Source organism: Ornithorhynchus anatinus, chromosome X1 (assembly GCF_004115215.2).
Source record: "Ornithorhynchus anatinus isolate Pmale09 chromosome X1, mOrnAna1.pri.v4, whole genome shotgun sequence".
NCBI lineage: Eukaryota > Metazoa > Chordata > Mammalia > Monotremata > Ornithorhynchidae > Ornithorhynchus > Ornithorhynchus anatinus.
The window spans coordinates 108828333-108847653 of record NC_041749.1 but is presented as its reverse complement, the minus strand read 5'-3'; the positions used below and the strand labels follow the sequence as shown (position 1 = coordinate 108847653).

Below are 19321 nucleotides of genomic sequence, written 5' to 3'. Positions count from 1 at the left end.
CCAAGAGGCCTTCCCAGACTGAGCTCCCCTTCTCTCTCTATTCCCTCTACCACCCCCCCCTTCACCTCTCAGCAGCTTAACCCTCTTTTCCCCCCATTTCCCTCTGCTCCTCCCCCTCTCCCTTCCCATCCCCTCAGCACTCTGCTCAACTGTATATATTTTCATTACCCTATTTATTTTGTTAATGAAATGTACATCGCCTTGATTCTATTTAGTTGCCATTGTTTTTACGAGATGTTCTTCCCCTTGACTCTATTTATTGCCATTGTTCTCGTCTGTCCGTTTCCCCCGATTAGACCGTAAGCCTGTCAAACGGCAGGGACTGTCTCTATCTGTTGCCGACTTGTTCATTCCAAGCGCTTAGTCCAGTGCTCTGCACATAGTAAGCACTCAGTAAATACTATTGAATGAATGAATGAATGTGTCTAGCGGTGAGAGCAAGGAAAACAGGTTTTTTTAGGTAGCTCCACTCCCCATTCACTGTGTAACCCTGAATAAATTAACCCCTCTGAACATCACTGTCTTCATCTATAGAATGGGATGCGAAATGCTAGCTCTTATTATTATATAGCACCTTTAGCTGAGCAGCTGAAATCACAGTACTTAACTCTACTATATTTTTCCTATCTGTAATTTATTTTAATATCTGTTTCCCCCTCTACACTGTAAGCTTCTTATAGTGTACTCTCCCAAGGGCTTAGTACTGTGCTCTGCACACAGTAAGTGCTCAATAAATTAATTTCACTGACCAGAGCTGTACTGATAGGGTAGTAAATGAGGTATGGGATTCAGTCACGAGACTGAGGCATGCGGGAATATGCACAAGGCAGAGAATTGTCTCAGGTTCTTAAGAATAATAATAATAATTGTGGTATTTCTTAAGTGCTTACTATGTGCCAAGCATTGTAGTTAGTGGTGGGGTAGGTACAAGATCATCCGGTCCCACTTACGGCTCATAGTCTAAGTAGGAGGGAGAACAGGTATTGAATCCCCATTCTGCAGATGAGGTTCACCAAGGCACAGAGAAGTTAAGCAACATGCCCGAGGTCACATGATACGCAAGTGGCAGAACCGGCATTCGAACCCGTGTCCTCTAACTCCCAGGCCTGGGCTCTTTCCATTAGGCCACACAGCTTCTGTCGCTACTGTCAGCAGCCTCCCAATCCAGATTTGTCACCAACCACCATCTATCTCATCCTCCTGCCATTGTCAGTAAAAAAGGAGTTCGGGATTATTCTTCTTCCCCTTTGGCAGGAGGAGAAACTGAGACCCAGGGAGTGACTTCAGAGTCACTCTGTAAATCCAGGAAGGCAACTCAGCTATGCCATTTCCAGGATATCATTCCCCAGAAAAGCTTGTAGGCCAAGGACTTTCACTTCCTTGCTCTGCGGCGCAGAACACAGCATGGTCTTAATGAAAAATAAAATACTGCGGGTCCAATGTCGGTGAATACAAAATGCCAGTGAACTGTAAAGACAGCCTGGGAGAAATATATTTTAGGATAATAAAATGCTTTACTTAGAAAAAGAACAATGAGTCAAACACCACGACAAACTCTGGGAAAAAATTTGGAAACTTAGTCATTCTGACAGAAGCACATTTTGTCTTGAGCAACCAGCCCTTCTGCTGGGCCTTCTCCCACCACCCCTGAAGTATGCCCAGCATGACCTTTTAACAACCAGCCTGTCAAGCTGGGCCAAGTAACCAGTTCTCTTTAGACTCTTCTGGGGTGGTCAATTGAGACAGCTTTTTCTGGAGAAAAGTGTTCAGAGATTTCATATGGAAATTGACTGAAAAAGATATAGAAAGAAGCCTGGCAATTTGGGTTAGCGCCTCACCTTCTACGGTAGGCATGAATCCTGGTTGCCACACCCTGCTGTGTCCAGCCTTTTCAAGAAGACAACACAAAGGTCCTGAGAGGATTCACCTTAAGGGAGGTATCTCTCCCTTTACCGGAGAATCCCAAGGCAGAGATCTGTTCTTGAGAGAAGTTCCAGCAAGGGCCTACAGAGGAAGCGAGTAGTGGGAATGGCAAAGATGCTCCTAAACTCAGTTCTCACTCATCCTTCCCTGTGCCCCACACCAGCTCTGGCAGAATCTTCCATTCGAGCCCTCCTCCGTCACTGATGGCCATACAAACTTCTGAGGCGCCATGGCTCTCTAGTGCAGAAGTTGAAGAGTGCTCATAAGGAGAAAGATGAAGAGAAAGAGGTCCTGGGAACCTGGGAACCTGAATTTAAAAGGAGACAAAACATGAAAAAAAAAGCACTTTAATTCATAGGCTCCTGTAGGTTATAGTCTGGCAACGTTTCATCAGGACTCAGATTTCAATGCTTGTCGGTCTGCGGTTGTGAATAGCTGTTAGAAGAGGCCCTCTCTGTCTGTCCTTATGCTGCCCTCAAACGGCTACTTGGGGTCACACTTCAAAAGTGACCAAACAATGTTTCCCTCCTAGGAGAAATGGTTACTAAGCCAGTCTCTTCATTCGCATTCACAGGGCAGCTCACACTGAAATTCTGTTTGTTAGGTGCCATTATTTCAGTCCCACATTCTCCCCATTTAAAGTCGAGGAAAGTGGAGCCTGTTCTTCAAGTTAAATAAGCCAGTGCTTTCTCCACCTCAGGGCTATTTGCTAGCTTTCAGCGAGAGTCTTGATTTTTAGTGTTTTATATACTTTTTTAGGTCATGGCAAACAAGATAATAGGAGTTTACAGCTCTCCAAAAATTACAAGGGTCAGTATCCTGTTTACAGTCAACCTGAGATTTGTCTAAATACCCGAACAAATATGCCCACTGTGGCTCCCCCTTGCTCAGAGCCTCCCTCCTGCCGGGAACTCCCTCTCCCTCTTCAAAACGCTACTAAAATCCCAACTCCTCCAGGAAGCCTCCCCTGACTAATCTCTCCTCTCCCCACCTTACTTTCTCTCCCTACAGTATCACCCATGCACTGTAAACACATCCCCCTCCAGGCACTCAGGTCCTCATCTACCCCCATCCCCCCCACTAATGTACATATTTACACTCTTCGCTTCCCCTTCCTGTAATTTATTTTAGCGTCTATCTCCCCGGCTAGTTGTAAACTCCTTGAGGGCAGGGACCTTTTGTACTTACACTATTAGTACTCTCCTGAGCACTCAGTACAGTGCTCTGCACACAGTTCGTCTTTAATGAATACCACCGAATGAGGGGTAGATCCAGTTGGCCTACAGTTCCCCAGGAAGACGTTCTGAATCCGAATCCTCCCAATTTTGAAAATAGGAAAATCGAAGGTCCTCGCTTCCCTTCACCCCCTACTCGCTCTCGGTCCCAAATAAAATTAAAAGCCACCTGTGAAGCCAGCAGAAGTCGATACTTTCTCAGCCAGTGTCCCATGGGACCCATTTGTCTCAGATGGGCTAGGCACCTTGCGCCACCGAGGGGCATCGACCGACCGACCAGGCCACTTTCCAATTGAGTTCCGCGATGGGTAGTTGTACACGGACCGGTAGTCATTCCTGGTCAGGGGACAGAAGCGCCTGGTGTGGGCCTTGTCCTGGGTGGCCCCACACTGAGGGCAGGTGTAATCCCTCAGGACGGGACACAGCACCCGCCCCGCCGAATCCTTCAGGTCGTGCGACTGGTAGATGTGGCGCGACTCCCCATTGTGTTTGCAGAAGGAACAAGAGGAGTTCGCCTTAGGTTTGGCACCCAGGAGGGGACTGCCTTCTGGGTGAGAGGCTTGCGGGGTCTCCCTTGACCCAGAGGTGCCCATGTTATCCCAGCTGTTCCAGGAACTCAGCTCCTCCCGGATGGCTCCCACCACTTTTGCCAGGCCCAAATAGTCCTTCCACAAGTTAAAGGCCTGCATCTTGGTCTGCTGCGAGCTGAGTTTACCGGGAGGCGTCAGGGACATCTGTGCCCCCAAGAGCTGGGGGGGAGGGGGGGAACGCACACACACACACACAAAAAACAAAAACCCATTGCTCTTCAGCAGCCAATCAGGGATATAACAAACTTAGCTGACCACCCTGCTCCTCCCCTCAGCCTGGAGACTTGGAGTCTGGGTTGGGTTTTTTGTTTTTTTCTTTCATTTTGCCTCTAGGAGTAGGGTCTGGGGGGGGGAGGGGGAGAAATCACTCCAGATAAATTCTATAGCGAAGATGATCTCACTGGATAGTTAAGATTCAACAGCTAAGAAAGGAGAACTCAAAGGAGAATCTGCTTTCTTCCCCTCTTTCCCTAGCCTTTTTCGAGGAAAGGCCTGGGCATACCACCTCCCTGCGTGGCAGGGAGATGGGGATTCCAGAATATTCTCCCCACGCACGGCCACGGGACCGGACACCTCATCTTTAATAATAATAATGATGATGGCATTTGTTAAGCGCTTACTGTGTGCCAAGCACCGTTCTAAGCGCCGGGGTAGATACGAGGTAATCAGGTTGCCCCACCTGGGGCTCACAGTCTTAATCCCCATTTTCCAGATGAGGTAACTGAGGCACAGAGAAGTGAAGTGATTTGCCCAAAGTCACGCTCCCAAGCCCCTGCCCTTTCCACTAAACCACACTGCTTCTCTAATCCGCTGCATCCGTGGAAGGGGTGGGGCAGAAAATTGGGATTGTGCCTGCGGTGACTGGGGGGGCGGATTAAAAGGGGGGGCAGAAGGGGAGCGGGCCAAAATGTTAACAGCAAAAAAGAGAATCTGCAGGAGGGATGGGGGGAGTAGTAGAGCTAGGTCTGCACACCCACCTGAGCATTGGACTGAAATTTCGGCTCGGATCCCTTACACCTCTGCTAATCCTAACCACTCGCCCCCCACCCTACCTCGGCGGGGGCCGCAAAAAGCCTAATTACCCCTCCCCTCCCTCCCAACTCCACCGCGTGTTCTCGGAGTAGGGATAGAACCAACCCGCTGATCTCCGATCTTCCCCAGCGCTTAGAGTAGTGCTGGACGCATAGTAAGCGCTCAACAAACCCCACGATCGTTATTATTACTGGCATTATTCCTGAACCGGCCCCGCTCGCCCCCTTCTCCCACGACTGGCCCGAGGTGCGAACCTCTCGGCCGGTTGAATACCCGCCGTTCGGTTGCTTAGAGCCGGAGGAGGCGGTTCGTTCGCCTCCTCCAAATCTACCTGGAAGCAGGAAATCGGCCATGATTATAAAACGTTTTGGAAGGGGAGCCTAGCAGCAGGATGCATTTTTCAGCCCCGACGTCTACCTCCTTCGCGGGATGGGGGGAGGGAGGTGTCTTTCTGAAGGGCCCAATTGAGGTTTGGTTTTCGGCCCTCGAGCCCTTTGTCCTGCCCCTCCCCCTCCTCGGCTGTCTTGGAGCTGCTGAATCCTACCTGTCGCTTAGAGTGGGAACCTTTCTGGCACAAAGAGCCTTAGTGGGGGGTGGCGTGGGGGGCGGGGGGCGCAAACCCCTGGTTTCTGTTCTGACTCGGACCCTGAGTCGCTTCGGACCCAAATCCAAGCCCCACCTGGTAAGGCTGCTTGCTGGGAAAGAAAATCTACTTCAGGGGTCACGTTGTCCTTTTAGTCTGTTAAACACCCGCCCACATCCTTTTTTTACTCCATTATAGCTGATTTGGAGACGCGCTGGCGTCTTGGGGAGGGAGGGCTAGGGGGTATGCAAACAGCTTTACTGCTTTTCAATAGATTCCGCTCCAAGACCTCCAGACAGACTTGGTTCCAGTTGATCTTGGGCTGGGTGAGGGCTTGGCTTACCGTTTTCCTGTTCAGGTCCCCGAATGAAAACCTCTTTTTTTTTCCGAACCCTGATTTCTCCACCCGCAGGAGGATTTGTGGGATGCGGGGACGCTGAATGCTCAGACGACGGTGGGACTGTTTGCCACTTTTCCAAACCAGGATCCTAGCCTCTCCGGGCTTAATAAGGAGTCTTTCTCTCTACACCTTCCAAACTCGAAAAGTGGGAACCTCTTGACTGTAAACTCACTGTGGGCAGGGAATGCGTCTACCAACTCTGCGTTGCAGTGTACTCTCCCAAGCGCTTGGTACAGTGCTCTGCACATAGTAAGCGCTCAATAAATACACGTTAGGAAAAGAAAGAACAGCAAAAAAACCAAAACCCCATCACTCTCCAAAGGAAACATGAATATAAAAGCCAAAGTGTCCTGCTTTTGGCCGCGCGAATGCAATGGGGCGGTCATCCTTGGACAGGATGTGCTGCGCAAGTCCCAACACCCCTTCTAGCGGGCAGGATCTGGGGCGTGATTACAACGAACTCTGGATTATCAGGTTATAATTTATCGGCGGCCCTCCCGCTTCCCGGAGTGTGTGCGTGGGGGCGCGGAGGGAGAGAGAGAGAGAGGCTGAGCCGAGTCGTTTCCAGCTTTGCCTGCAAGAGCTGTGGCAGCGAGAAAGGCTTGGAGTGAAACTCCACGGCATCGGATTCAAGGATTCTTCCCCCCCCCCCCCCCCACTTATTCTCATTCCAACGCAGCCCGCACACTTGGCTCCTCTAACAACCCACCTACCCGGCGACGACCCCTTCCTCAGGCCCTCCCTCCAGCGAGGAACTCCCTCCCTCTTCACATTCGCCAAACCACCAGGCTCCCTTTTCAATGCCCTTCTGAAATCCCAACTCCTCCAAGAAACCTTCCCTGACAAATCATGCATCTCCCCTTCCCCATTTCTCCTCCCTCCCGCTTGCTGCCTCAGCCATGCACCGAGACACTTAGGACACTGCTCTGCACACAGTAAGCCCCACGTGGGACAACCTGATTCCCCTATGTCTACCCCAGTGCTTAGAACAGTGCTCAGCACATAGTAAGCGCTTAACAAATACCAACATTATTATTATTAGTAAGCGCTCTATAAATAGGATCGATGCACTCTGTCCCATCCCTGAGCACCCTAACTACCCCACCCTCACCCCCACAGTACTTACGTCCATCTCCTTAGACTCGGTTGCTCCCCGTACCTGTAATTTATCTTAAGGTCTGTCTCTCCCGTTAGACTGTAAACTCCTGGTGGGCGAGGATTGTGAATGCCACTCGACTGAATTAAACTCTCTCAAGCACTTTGCACCGTGCTCTGCATCTGCAAAGTGCTCAGTAAATATCACTGATTGAGTGATCAATCCTAATACAGTGCCACAATTCTCCTGATGGAGATTGTGGGTTTGTGTTTTAAATTTAGCCACCACCCCTCATTCACAACTGGAACGGCGTGGGATTGCCCCCTCTCAGTGGGCTGTGGGTCTACCACGTTTGCTCCCTGTGCAGTGAGTGTGCAGTGAGTCATGAGTGATGCAAATCCAGCCAGTGAAGAGGAAGAATTGCCTAGAGCCACTCCACCGAGGTTAACAATGGGAATTAATAATTATGGTAATCATGATAATGATGGTATTTGTTAAGTGCTTACTGCGTGCCAAGCATTGTTCTAAGCACTGGGGTAGATACAAGGTAATTGGTTGTCCCACGGTGGGCTCACAGTCTTAATCCCCATTTTACAGATGAGGTAACTGAGGCAGAGAGAAGCGACTTGCCCAAAATCGCACAGCTGACAAATGGCGGAGCCGGGATTAGAATCCACGACCTCTGACTCCCAAGCCCGTGCTCTTGGCACTTGCTAAGCGCTTACTAGGTGCCAGGGTAGATACAAAATAATTGGGTTGGACACAGTCCCTGTCCCACGGGGGGCTCACAGTCTTCGTCCCCATTTTACAGATGAGGTAACTGAGGCCAGAGAAGTTAGATGACTTGCCTATAGTCACACAGGAGACGTGGTGGAGCCGGGATTAGAACCCAGGTCCTTCTGACTCCCAGGCCCGTGCCCTATCCACTAAGCCATACTGCTTGTCAGCCACAGAAGACTGAACCACCTGTGCAATGGACATGTTGGTGTGCCTGAGCTGGACACCACTAGGTTTCCCCTTAAGGAGGATTTTTTATTATTCATACTTTCTGGGGGGTTTCTTGTTTGTTTTTAATGGCATTTGTTAAGCGCTTACCATGTGCCAGGCACTATTCTGAGCACTGGGGTAGATGCAAGCTAATCAGGTTGAAGAGAGAGCCTCTGTCCTACATGGGGCTCATGGTCTAAATCCCTATTTTACTGACGGGATTACTGAGGCACAGAGATGTGAAGTGACTGCCCAAGGTCACACAACGGACAAACAACGGAGGCATTCTGGTTTTCCTGAGCCAGAGGTTGAGCTGCATGATACAGAGTTTACTGTATTCTGTGCAGCATCCAGTACCCAGAGGGACTTTTCAGAGTTGTGGGGCAGAGTTAGGGGGAAGCTGCCAATCTGTCCTGCTGTTCAAGAAGGCAGGAAACGTGTCTACCAACACTGTTATACTGTACTCTTCCAAGCACCGAGTACAGTGCTCTGCATACAATAAGCGCTCAATAAATACCACTGATCGATTGGTGGACTGAAAGGGATGATGGGACTGGGTCCGCACGCTCGAGGTGACTTGACTTGTGGTTGACCAGGACGATGGGATGAGTTGGGGCAGCTGCTCCAGGCTCCGTCCAATGTCTGTGGCCGGCACAAGCCAATTGGCCGGCCCTTCTCCCGTTTGTCCTTCTCCCACTTCGATGCTTCAGGTCGGCGGCATGCCTAGCCACAGTGGCATTCATCTGGCGGTGAGTTTTTTTCATTTATCACAACCCACCGACAGTAATGAATGTTGATTGTGACTTTTCAACAAAGAATGTCAACTGCATACATTTCACATACCTTCGAGCACAAACACGAATGAATTTATGGTGGGAGGAGGCTGAGGCATTTTTGTGCTCATTTTGTTAGAACGTGTTAGGGTGTAAGCTTTACGGTGGACTGCAGAGCAGCTCGAGAGTTGGGGCTTTGACCTCGGCTTCGTCGACAAAGGGGAGGATGAGAAGGAAGCTGTCGACGGAACGCCCCGCTCCCCAGCTTCTACTCCGTCTGGACGACATGGCTGGCCCGGCAGGCGGCAGGTCTAGGCTGAGGGGTACACTCAACGGTCGGTGGTTTAACCTCTACTGCCCAAACTCACCGACAGCGTTGAATGTTCCCCCAAACCTTTAGGTTCTCTGCACCAGGCGGCCCCACAAGGATGTGGAAGTGAGGGGATGGGGGGAAACTTCATTACCAGATTGTAGGTTCTCTCAGGTCCCCAATCCTCTGTGCTTTCCTTTGCTCCCAAGAGGTTCTGGGCTGAAAAGCAATAGCCAAAGCTGGAAGTCTAGATAACAATAACATTTCCACTTCATGGCTCGGCACTTAGTACAGTGCCTGGCACATAGTAAGCGCTTAAATAATAAAAATAATAATAATTATGATATTTGCTAAGCATTTACTATGTGCCAGGCACTGTACTAATGCAAGCAAATCGGGTTGGACACAGTCCTTGTCCTGCATGGGGCTCACAGTCTTAATCCCCATTTTACAGATGAGGTAACTGAGGCACAGAGAAGTTAGTCACTTGCCCAAGGTCACACAGCAGACAAGTGGCAGAGCCGGGTTTAGAACCCATTACTCTCTGACTCCTAGGCCCATACTCCATCCACTATGCCATGCTGCTTCCCCAAAATACTATTATTACTGGGGAATCTGAGGCACAGAGGTTAAGTGACTTGCCCAAGTCACACGAGGCACACTGCAAGCCAGGGATTGAACCAAACAGGAATAGGATCCTGGAGTCTTGACTCCCATCCCGTCTTTTCAAAAAATTTCCGCTTGCTAACCCCCGTCTACATTCCTGGAGAGTGCCCTGCGTGTCTGGCTTTCGGCCGGATCACCGGCAGGCAGCCACACCCAAAATGGGCTCCTGAAAACCTCAGTTCTAGCCCAGACTCCAGTCTTCTTTCACTCCCACTTTTCAAACCCTCCGGAAAATGTTCAGGTAAACCTAAAGTACACAGCAGTCTCTGTGGCATGTCATATTCACTCAGTCTGTTAAAATACTGGTTGAGTTTGTTATACCCTGGTTGGGCCAAGTTGAGTGCCACCCTCAGCCATGACTTAAGAAACGAGTGAGGGGACTGGGCGAGAGGGTGTCGATGGCTCAGCCCACCTGAAAATCAACTTCCACGGCCTAGGGAGTCAGGGGTCCCGTCATCTAAGCCTGGCTTTGCCCCCAGTCCGCCATGTGAGCTTAGGCAAATCCCTTAACTTCTCTGTGCCCCAATTTCTTCATCTGTAAACTGGGGACAAGATACCTGCTCGCTCTCCCTCTTAGACGGTGAGCCCCGTGTGGGACAGGGACTGATTTGACCGTTTTGCATCTACCCCAGCACTTAGCACAGTGTGCGGCACATAGTGAGCGCTTGCTACATGCTATCATTATTACATATTCTGCTGACCTGAGGATACCAGTTCCTCCCCGTCTTCCCCACCCGGCCCTTACACATACAGTTGTCCATACTGGGAGAAGACGCCACTGATGGTGAATTTCACCTATGGCTGTGCATGCGTGGTTGAATCGATCAATCAAAAGGCCAATGTGGGATTCACGGGCCCGGCCACATTTTGCACACAAAAAGCCTGCCTCCTGTTGGGTGGCAGTGCTTAATGCCTTCAGTGCCTGCTGCCGTTTTCTCTTTTGCCTCCTTCCCTCCCGTTCCTTACAAAGCCGTGGCTCGAAGACAGCCATTCCTTCCCCCACGGCAGTGCACCTTGCAGATCGGTTCTCAGCAGTTTGCAGCTGAGACTGCCTCAGGCTTGTGTGTTCACAACGCTTCCTCTGCCCTTCTGGCTTTCGGTTTCCTGGAGTTCTGGGTCTGCGTCCAGTTCCCGCTGTCAATGACGAGGGTCTTCATTCCCGGCGTTCTTCTCTCCGCCTTGACTTCCTTCGCTTTCTGGCGAGGGTCTGAGAGGGGGATTCCCAGAACGGCCCCCGAGATGGGTGGGGAAGCACCGGGCCCTTCCCATCCCCTGTTGAGAGAAGTACAAATTAGACCACGAGCGATGCCGTGAGTGGGGTCAGCCCCTCGGTCCCTCCGGCCCAAGATTCTAGACCGGAAGCTCCTCGTGGGCAGGGAACTCTGTTGTACTGTACTCTCCAAGCGCTTAATACAGTGCTCTGCACCCGGTAAGAGCTTGATAAATACCACTGATTGATTGGCTGGTCGATCGATCTTGGGCGGCTTGGAGAAACCAAACCACGTGACTGCTGCCAACACGCGTCAGCTTCTCTCTAGTGACCCAGAAGGGACCGTTGGCCATGGATTTATGCCTCTTGAATATACTGATATTTTGGCCGGCACAACTTCTAGTGGGAATGGATTCCATCTGTTTACCGCCATTTGGCAAATGTTAGCCTACCACAGTGTCTCTTCACCCTCCTTCCCTCATCCCTCCCAAGGGAGAAACTCAGCCAACCTTAAAAATGGGGCTAGAGGGAGCCCATGGGTTTTGAGGGATTTTCCACATGGCTGAGCAAGACTTGATCATTCCCAGCTGGAAGTGTCACTTGATCTCCTTTCGGTCTGATTCGGCGGAAGGAAATAGCTGAACTCATGTCGCGGTGGGTGTGTGCGTGTGTGTGTGACTGCTTCCCCTCTACACTCTCCCTACTTCCTGAACTGCTATTTCCTTCGGAAGGTTGGGGCTCCTTACGGCCCCATGGCTTCTCTCTCACCCTCCCCCCAAACCTCTCGCTCCGTCCTCTTTCCCTGCTCTCAGACTCTGGAATTATGGCTGCCTTTCCCTGGCACATGCAGCATGAGGGTTGATCAGTGGCAGCTGCTTGGAGGACAGAGCTCAATAGCCGCCCTCCCCCCTTCTTGCGGGGAGCCGGCGGGGGGTGGGGGGGAGTTCATTAGCGCACATGCATAGGGCAGGGCCATGTGTTGCTCTCCTATGACTGCAGCTGGGGCTCCAGTTCTCCCATTGAGGACTGGGGAATGGAAGCGGGGGGGGAGGGGAGAGAAGCCTTCCTGACCAGGGCACTTTACCCAGGATGCCTATTAACCAAGAAAGCCTCTTACCCTTGAGTGGGACCGAGCAGTTCTAATGAACTGTTTTCCTGTTTCTTCTCTGAAAGACAAAAAGGCGGTGGTCAAAGCCCCCTATCCCTCCCCCCTTCTCTTTCTCTCTCTCTTTGTCTCCCTCCACCCTTCAATAACAATAATGATATTGTGGTATTTGTTAAGCACTTTTCTAAGCATTGGGGTAGATACGAAGTAGTCATGTCAGACGCAGTCTCGGCCCCACATGGGACTCACAGTCTAAGAAGGAGGGAGAATAGGGATTGAATCCCCATTTTACAGAGGAGGGAACTGAGGCACAGAGAAGTTAAGGGACTTGCTCAAGGCCACACAAGGGGGCAAGTGGCAGAGGCAGGATTAGAACCCGGGTCCTCTGATGCCCGGGCATTTTCCACTAGACCACTCTGCTCCTCCATCAAGCCCCACTCCAAGGACTCCTCATTTTAAGTTCATGTCACTGCACTCAGCTCTCTCTTCTGTCGCGTCTAAAGGAGCGGGGGGGAAGCAGATCTGACTGAAAGACAGACAGAAAGTCACCAACAGACAGTGGCTGAGCTGGGAGCAGGGCCCATTCCCAATTCCCAGGTCAGGACCCTTTCCCAGAGACCCTCCTGGGGTTGCTGGGAGCGGGCCTGGAGTTGAATTAGTTATGTGCCAAGCACTGGTGCAGATAGATGATAAACAGTTCAGAAAGTCTCTGCCCCACACAGGCTTCATAGTATTTGAGGGAGGGAGAAGTAGGTCTCTTATCCCCATTTTATTGAAGGGGAACCTGAGGCCCAGAGAGGTCAGATGGCATTTCCTGTGGTATTTATTAAGCACTTACTCTGTGTCAAGCACTGTATTCAGCACTAGGGTAGGGACAGTACATGCGGATCAGACACAGTCCCTATCCTAAATGGGGCTCCCAGTCCAAGGGGGAGGGAGAACAGGCACTGAATCCCCATTTTACAGATGAGGAGACTGAGGCACAGAGAAGCAAAGTGCCTGGGCCAAGGTCACACAGCATGGGGAGCACTTTCTCTTTGCCCAGTGCCCTCAGAAAAGGCACTCATTAAATATTATTGATTTCTTGAAGCTGAGGCTCAGAGAGGTTAAGTGACTTGACCAAGAACCCCCAGCTGGCCAGTAGCAGGCCTAGAACTAAAACTACTGTCTCGTGACTCACAGACCCAGGCTCTTTCCACTAGACCACGCTGCCTTCCTGGGTTTGGGGGATACCGTCTCACTGCATCTAATTTTTCTCCAATTTCTATCTTGAGAAGAAATCAACAGGATTTACCTCAGCCAGTGTCAGCTTCCCTTGCATTCTCACCTCTTAGCCAGCACTCAGGATTCCAGTCACTGTGAGACAGAAAACCCCTTGAGGGCAGGGACTGTGTCTACCAACTGTATTTTATGCTCCCACGTGCTTAGTACAGTGCTCTGCACAGAGTAAGTGCTCAATAAATACCACTGATTGAAGATTTGTTACAGACGATGAAACAAAGCGGCAACTCCACAGACAGCCCAGTGTCAGATGCAGACACAAGTAAAACCCACGTTGTAAGGCTGTGGCACTTTTGCAGGGTGCATCCAAACCACTTTGGTTGGGAACCGGTGAAAGTTTAAAGCACGTGCCCTCTTATATTTTCCTATAATAATAATAATTGTGCTCTTTGTTAAGCACTTACTATGAGCCGGGCACGGTGGTATATACAGAGTCCCTGTCCCACACGGAGCTCCCACTCTAAGGTGGAGAGAGAATGGGCATTTTAATCTCCCATTTTACAGATGAGGAAACCAAGGTCCAGAGAATGTAAGATTTGGCCAAGGTCACCCAGCAGGCAAGTGGTGGAGTCAGAATTAGAAGCCAGGTCCTCTCATTCTCAGGCCTGGGCACTTTCCAGTAGATCACGCCCAGCCCATCCCTTGATTTGGAGAGATGCCTAAGTGCCCTGTATCGCTCTTCCATCCTTGGCCTTTGCTCTGACAGTTCCTCCTTTCCCCGACCCTGTTGCGGTCGCTGGCTTTTTGAACTGAGCTGCAGTTCCCAGAGTTTCAACCACTTGCAGCGCCCTGAGTATTTCATGGGGCCCCAGCCTTGCCCGCCTCCCTGCTGGTACTGCCCAGGTTGGTGAGGGCACTCAGATGGTTCCTGCTCTCAGCTAGAAAGACTTAAAGTGAGGAAGAGGAGAGTATCTCTGGGTCAGGCTGGATCCCCTGGGTTTGACTGGGGAAAGGGGCTGATACCACCAGGAGAGGAGATCTATTCTCATAAATAATAATTATGGTGTTTGTTAAGCACTTACTACATGCCAGGCACTGTACTAAGCGCTGGGGTGGACACAGACAAATCGAGATGGACACGATCCCTGCCTCACGTGGGGCTCACAGTCTCGATCCCCATTTTCCAGATGAGGTAACTGAGGCACAGTGAAGTGACTTACCCAAGGTGACATAGCTGACAAGTGGCAGAGCCGGGATTAGAACCCATGACCTTCTGACTGCCAGGCCCGTGCTCTATTCACTAAGCCACACTGCTACTAATTTAGTTGCTCCCTCTGGATCTGAGGGTTGTGCGACTATGGGGAAGTGAGGAGGTGGAAAGAGCCTGGGCCTGGGAGTCAGAAGACCTGGGTTCTAACTCCAGGTCTGCCACTGGCCGGCTGTGTGACCTCGGGCAAGTGACTTTGCTTCTCTGGGCCTTGCTTTCCTCATCTGGAAAATGGGGGGGATGCAACACCTGTTCTCACCCCCCCAACACACACCTAGACTGTGAGTCCTGTGTGGAACACAGACTGTATCCACCTGCTGATCCTGTATCTTTCCAGTGCTTGGCACAGGATAAGCACTTAGCAAATACCATTCTCATGAAGAGGATGAGGATATAGCCCGCAGTGCTCTTCATAGGCTGAAATTCTGGGCCAGGAGCTGCCTGGCCCAAGCCGGATGAGGGAGGGGGTTGTTCCCAGCCTGCTCATTTCAGACTTTTAATAATGTTGGTATTAAGCGCTTACTATGTGCCGAGCACTGTTCTAAGCACTGGGGTAGACACAGGGGAATCAGGTTGCCCCACGTGGGGCTCACAGTCTTAATCCCCATTTTACAGATGAGGGAACTGAGGCACAGAGAAGTTAACATCTGCAGTCACTGGGCTAACTGATATCCTGCCCTCCCCAACTCCCCACTACTGACGGAAGTTCTCAGGGGCCCACGGCAGGGAGGAGGGAAACCGGGTGTCTTGTTTGGGTCCCTTGTCTGGGCAGCAGGAGCTGATCTTGATTCTATTTATTGCTATTTTTCGTGTCTGTCCATCTCCCCCGATTAGACTGTAAGCCCGTCAAAGGGCAGGGACCGTCTCTATCTGTTACCAATTTGTACATTCCAAGTGCTTAGTACAGTGCTCTGCACATAGTAAGCGCTCAATAAATACTATTGAATGAATGAATGAATGAATGAATGATCTGGGGAGGAGAGGTCTGGGCAACTGGAACTTCCGCTTCCCCCCATTCCAGCTGGGGTGCCGGGAGGCAGGGGGATAAGGGGCCAGGCCCCAGTTGGATGGTTGGTACAGGGCAAAGAAGGCAGCGATGTGGAGGCTGAAAACTCCACCTGTGAGTGTTTCCAGCATGTAGGGGAAGCGGTGGGGGGTGGGGCAGTGGGGGGCAGGGCAGAACGAGATGCCACAAGGAGACAAAAAATCCCCAGGCAGATAAAAGGGCAGGCAGCAGCCGCCTTTCATGCTCTGGGCTGGCTTCCCCAGCTGGGTTCACTTCACACCAGACGGGCCATCAGCAATGAATGAGAAGGCACTGAGAGGTTTGCAGAGGTTTGTCTAGACACAAGCAGCCAGACGCTGCACTGAAACACACAGGGCTCTTTTTTTCCCTTTAAATACTCCCCTCTGCAGTTCCCTCTCCCCTTCGGGAGAGACTGTGGCCTTAAATTTGGCCTGCCAGACCAGGGAAAGCAAGATCCTAAGAAGGCAAGTCAGCTGAATTTTCAGACTGGGGAAACCTCAGGGATTCCTTGTGCCCGCAGTTCTCTTCACCAGCCCCCCAGCCTTTACTGGACTCTTCCAAGTGCTCAGTACAGTGTTCTCCATGCAGTCAGCATTCAATAAATCCCACCGGTTGATTGATTGAGCCCTGACTGATGGAGTGGTAAGGAACTCTGCCCCAGGAGCTGGTATTTTTTTGTTGTTTTCTTTTAATGGTGTTTAAGCACCTTCTACATGTCAAGGACTGTACTAAGCACTGGGGTAGATTCAAGATAGGTCAGACCCTGCCCCTGTCACCCATAGTGATAAGAGTATCTGTTAAGTACTTAACTCTGTGCACTGTGGTAAATAATAACTACGGTATTTGTTAAGCACTATGTGCCAGGCACTGTTCTAAGCGCTGGGGTAGATATGAGTTAATCAGGTGTTCTAAGTGCTGGGGTAGATATGAGTTAATGAGGTTGGACATAATCCTGTCAGACACAGTCCCTGTCACCTACGGTGTTGACAGACTAAAGGAGAATGGGTATTGAATCTCCATTTACCACTTGAGGAAACGAAAGCCCAGATAAGTGACTTGCCCAAGGTCACACAGCAAAGTGGCAGAGCTGGGATTAGGACCCAGGTCCTCTGACTCCCAGGCCCAGCCTCTTTCCACTAAGCCATACTGCAAGTGCCGAGTGCAAATTACCGAGGGGGGGGTAGAGAGGAGGAACCTCCAGCTGCCTGCCTGCCCTCTGCCCCATTCTGAGTAAAGCCACCCTGGTGCAGGCACACAGTGGCAGGGAGAAAAAGGAACTAAATCGGATCCAACCTCTCTCTCTTCCTTTTTCCACACCCTTCCATCTGGGCCCGGGGCTCCAAGATGATCCAGGCTGGGATCAGTGTCAGGGCATGGGAAAGAGTAGGGAGAAGGGGGGATGAAGGGAGGGAAGGAGGGAGGGAGGGAGGAGGAGAAATGCCCAGTGGACCTCAGTGGAGAAGCACTGTTGTGTAGTGGATAGAGTATGGGCCTGGGAGTCAGCAGGTCATGAGTTCTAATCCTGCCTCCGCCACTTGCCTCCTGTGTGACCTTGGGTAGGTCACTTCACTTCTCTGTGCCTCGGTTACCTCATCTGTAAAATGGATTGAGACTGTGAGCCCCACATGGGACAGGGACTGTGTCCAACCCAATTTGCTTGTATCCATGTTATTATTATTATTACTCCTTGGGGTTTGAATCACTTGGAGCTGGGGGGCGGGTGGGGGGTGGGGCACGGTTTGGGGTGCTTGGTCCTATTTAGGCTCTGACCCAATCTCACCTTGAGCCTTGGGGTTATTCCCTTCCCACCAGACTGCAAACTCCTTGAGGTCAGGGATTATGTCTACCAACTCTATAGTATTGTTCTCTCCCAAACACCTAATATAGTGCTCTGCACACAGTAAGCGCTCATAAATACCACTAAATCGAATGATTGATTCCTGTTCTGTGCTTCAGTTTTGCCCTTTGGCTCCCAGCTCAAACAGTCCCTGGTGTGGATCCCACATTGGAGAAGCAGCGTGGCTCAGTGGAAAGAGCCCGGGCTTGGGAGTCAGAGGTCATGGGTTCGAATCCCAGCTCTGCCACTTGTCAGCTGTGTGACTGTGGGCAAGTCACTTAACTTCTCTGGGCCTCAGTTCCCTCATCTGTAAAATGGGGATTAAGACTGTGAGCCCCACGTGGGACAACCTGATTCCCCTGTGTCTACCCCAGCGCTTAGAACAGTGCTCTGCACATAGTAAGCGCTTAACAAATACCAACATTATTATTATTATTAATCCCGACCCTGCCACTTATCAGCTGTGTGACTTTGGGCAAGTCACTTCACTTCTCTGTGCTTCAGTTCCCTCATCTGTAAAATGGAGATTGTCTGTGAACCCCACGTGGGACAAACTGATTACCTTGTATCTACCCCAGCGATTAGAACAGTGCTTGGCACATAGTAAGCACTTAACCAATACCATTATTATTATTATCCCGATTTAAAAGTACAGCTCACTGGAATGGCCCCAGAAACCAATGTGAATCCTGAAGGGGGAGTGGGGGGAAGAAAGTCCCCCACTCCCCACTCTGGTGAGGACTACGCCGTGAAGTCTCACCTCCCCCGGGGGGCTGATTCCCTCCTCTCTTTTTTTAAAGTCTTTGAAGTTTAGTGCTTCCTGCTTAGCTCCCTTCCTACCTCTCAACAGACTCAGCTCAGATTTCCCTCCCTCCCAGGGAAGGTCTCCCACCCCCATCACCCCCTCCCTGAGCTCCCTAAGGCAGGGGAATGAAGCCATCTCCCTGCAGCTATCTCCTGCTGAATTAGGAACGGGTGACTTTGGGAGCCGAGCCTCAGAGCACAGCGGAGATTAAGGGGGCAGGGGCTCCCCGCTGGGATTTTCCCATCAGGCTGATGGACAAACCCATTAATTTATTCAGCATGCAGCAGCAGACTGGGAGAGTAAGGAGCTTAGATGACATCCATCGGTTCTGCCCCGATTACACACAGGTGCTGATCTGCCACAGAAGGAAGTGCGGGTGGGGGTAGGGGGAAACGATACCTGAGTCTGAGCTTCCAGGAGAGGAATAAAATCTAGACTCTGGAGTCCAAGCCTTCAGGCCAGGGAATATAGAGCCAAGAACCCGTCGCTTACATGGTCTTGGGGAGAAGTGAATGGAATAGATCTCTATTCCTTGCTGAGAAGCATCATGGCCTAGTAGAGCATGGGCCTAGGAGTCCGAAGGACCTGGGTTCTAATCCCAGCACCGCCACTTGTCTGCTCTGTGACCTTGGGCAAGTCACTTCTCTGTGCCTCAGTTCCCTCATCTGTAAAATAAGGATTAAGACTGTGAGCCCCAAGTGGGAGAGGAACTGTGTCCAACCTGATTAGCTTCTCTCTGCCCCAGTGCTTCCTACAGTGCCTGGCACATAGTAGATGCTTAACAAATGCCACAGTTATTATCATCATCATTACTAGACTCGGGAGGGTGGGAGGACCAACGGACCACAGGTCCCCGAGGCTCTAGGCTGCCTTTGGGCAGAGACCCCAAGAAAGGATAGAGCAAGAGGGAAGCTGAGAACATGACTCACCAGTCCCAAGCTCAGCCTACGTTTCTCAGGAAGGATGACAGGGTGAAGCTAAGGGCAGGAGGCAGAAGGCTCTCAGGCTTAGGGCTTTGGTCCACCGTGGTCAGATGCAGGGTTGCCTCTTGTCTTGTCCCTGAGGGCCTCCGCCATCCAGAAGAGAGGACATGAAGAAAGAAGAATGGCAGCTGTGCTGGTTCAAGAGCCCCCTAGCAAAGGGAGCGGAAAAGAGAGAGCGCTACCTTTTTCTCTGGAGAATTGCTGGCTCCCGCTCCCAAGTTCCCGTATCTCCCGACTCCTGCTTCTTGACCTCGGTTGAGACAGATTGTAA

General features: G+C 51.0%; 1 protein-coding gene, 1 long non-coding RNA gene and 2 other non-coding genes across 4 annotated transcripts; all 4 read right to left on the bottom strand.

Moving 5' to 3' along the window:
• Positions 1–1505: 1505 nt before the first annotated feature.
• NANOS3 (nanos C2HC-type zinc finger 3) lies at positions 1506–4305 on the bottom strand. The gene is made up of 2 exons (XM_029051761.2): positions 3328–4305; positions 1506–2230 (listed from the first exon to the last, which is right to left on the bottom strand). The coding sequence occupies exons 1-2, from the start codon at positions 3890–3892 to the stop codon at positions 2184–2186; spliced, it is 612 nt and encodes a 203-aa protein (XP_028907594.1). The 5' UTR covers positions 3893–4305; the 3' UTR covers positions 1506–2183.
• A 4259-nt stretch (positions 4306–8564) lies between these two features.
• On the bottom strand, positions 8565–8659 carry MIR181C (microRNA mir-181c). The gene has a single exon (NR_034781.1). It is a non-coding gene; the product is annotated as a microRNA mir-181c (primary transcript).
• Positions 8660–8941: 282 nt separating this feature from the next.
• Positions 8942–9004, bottom strand: MIR181A-3 (microRNA mir-181a-3). The gene has a single exon (NR_127401.1). It is a non-coding gene; the product is annotated as a microRNA mir-181a-3 (primary transcript).
• LOC120638063 lies at positions 9003–10852 on the bottom strand. Its single transcript, XR_005659527.1, has 2 exons — positions 10609–10852; positions 9003–9148 (listed from the first exon to the last, which is right to left on the bottom strand). It is a non-coding gene; the product is annotated as an uncharacterized LOC120638063 (long non-coding RNA).
• Positions 10853–19321: the final 8469 nt, after the last annotated feature.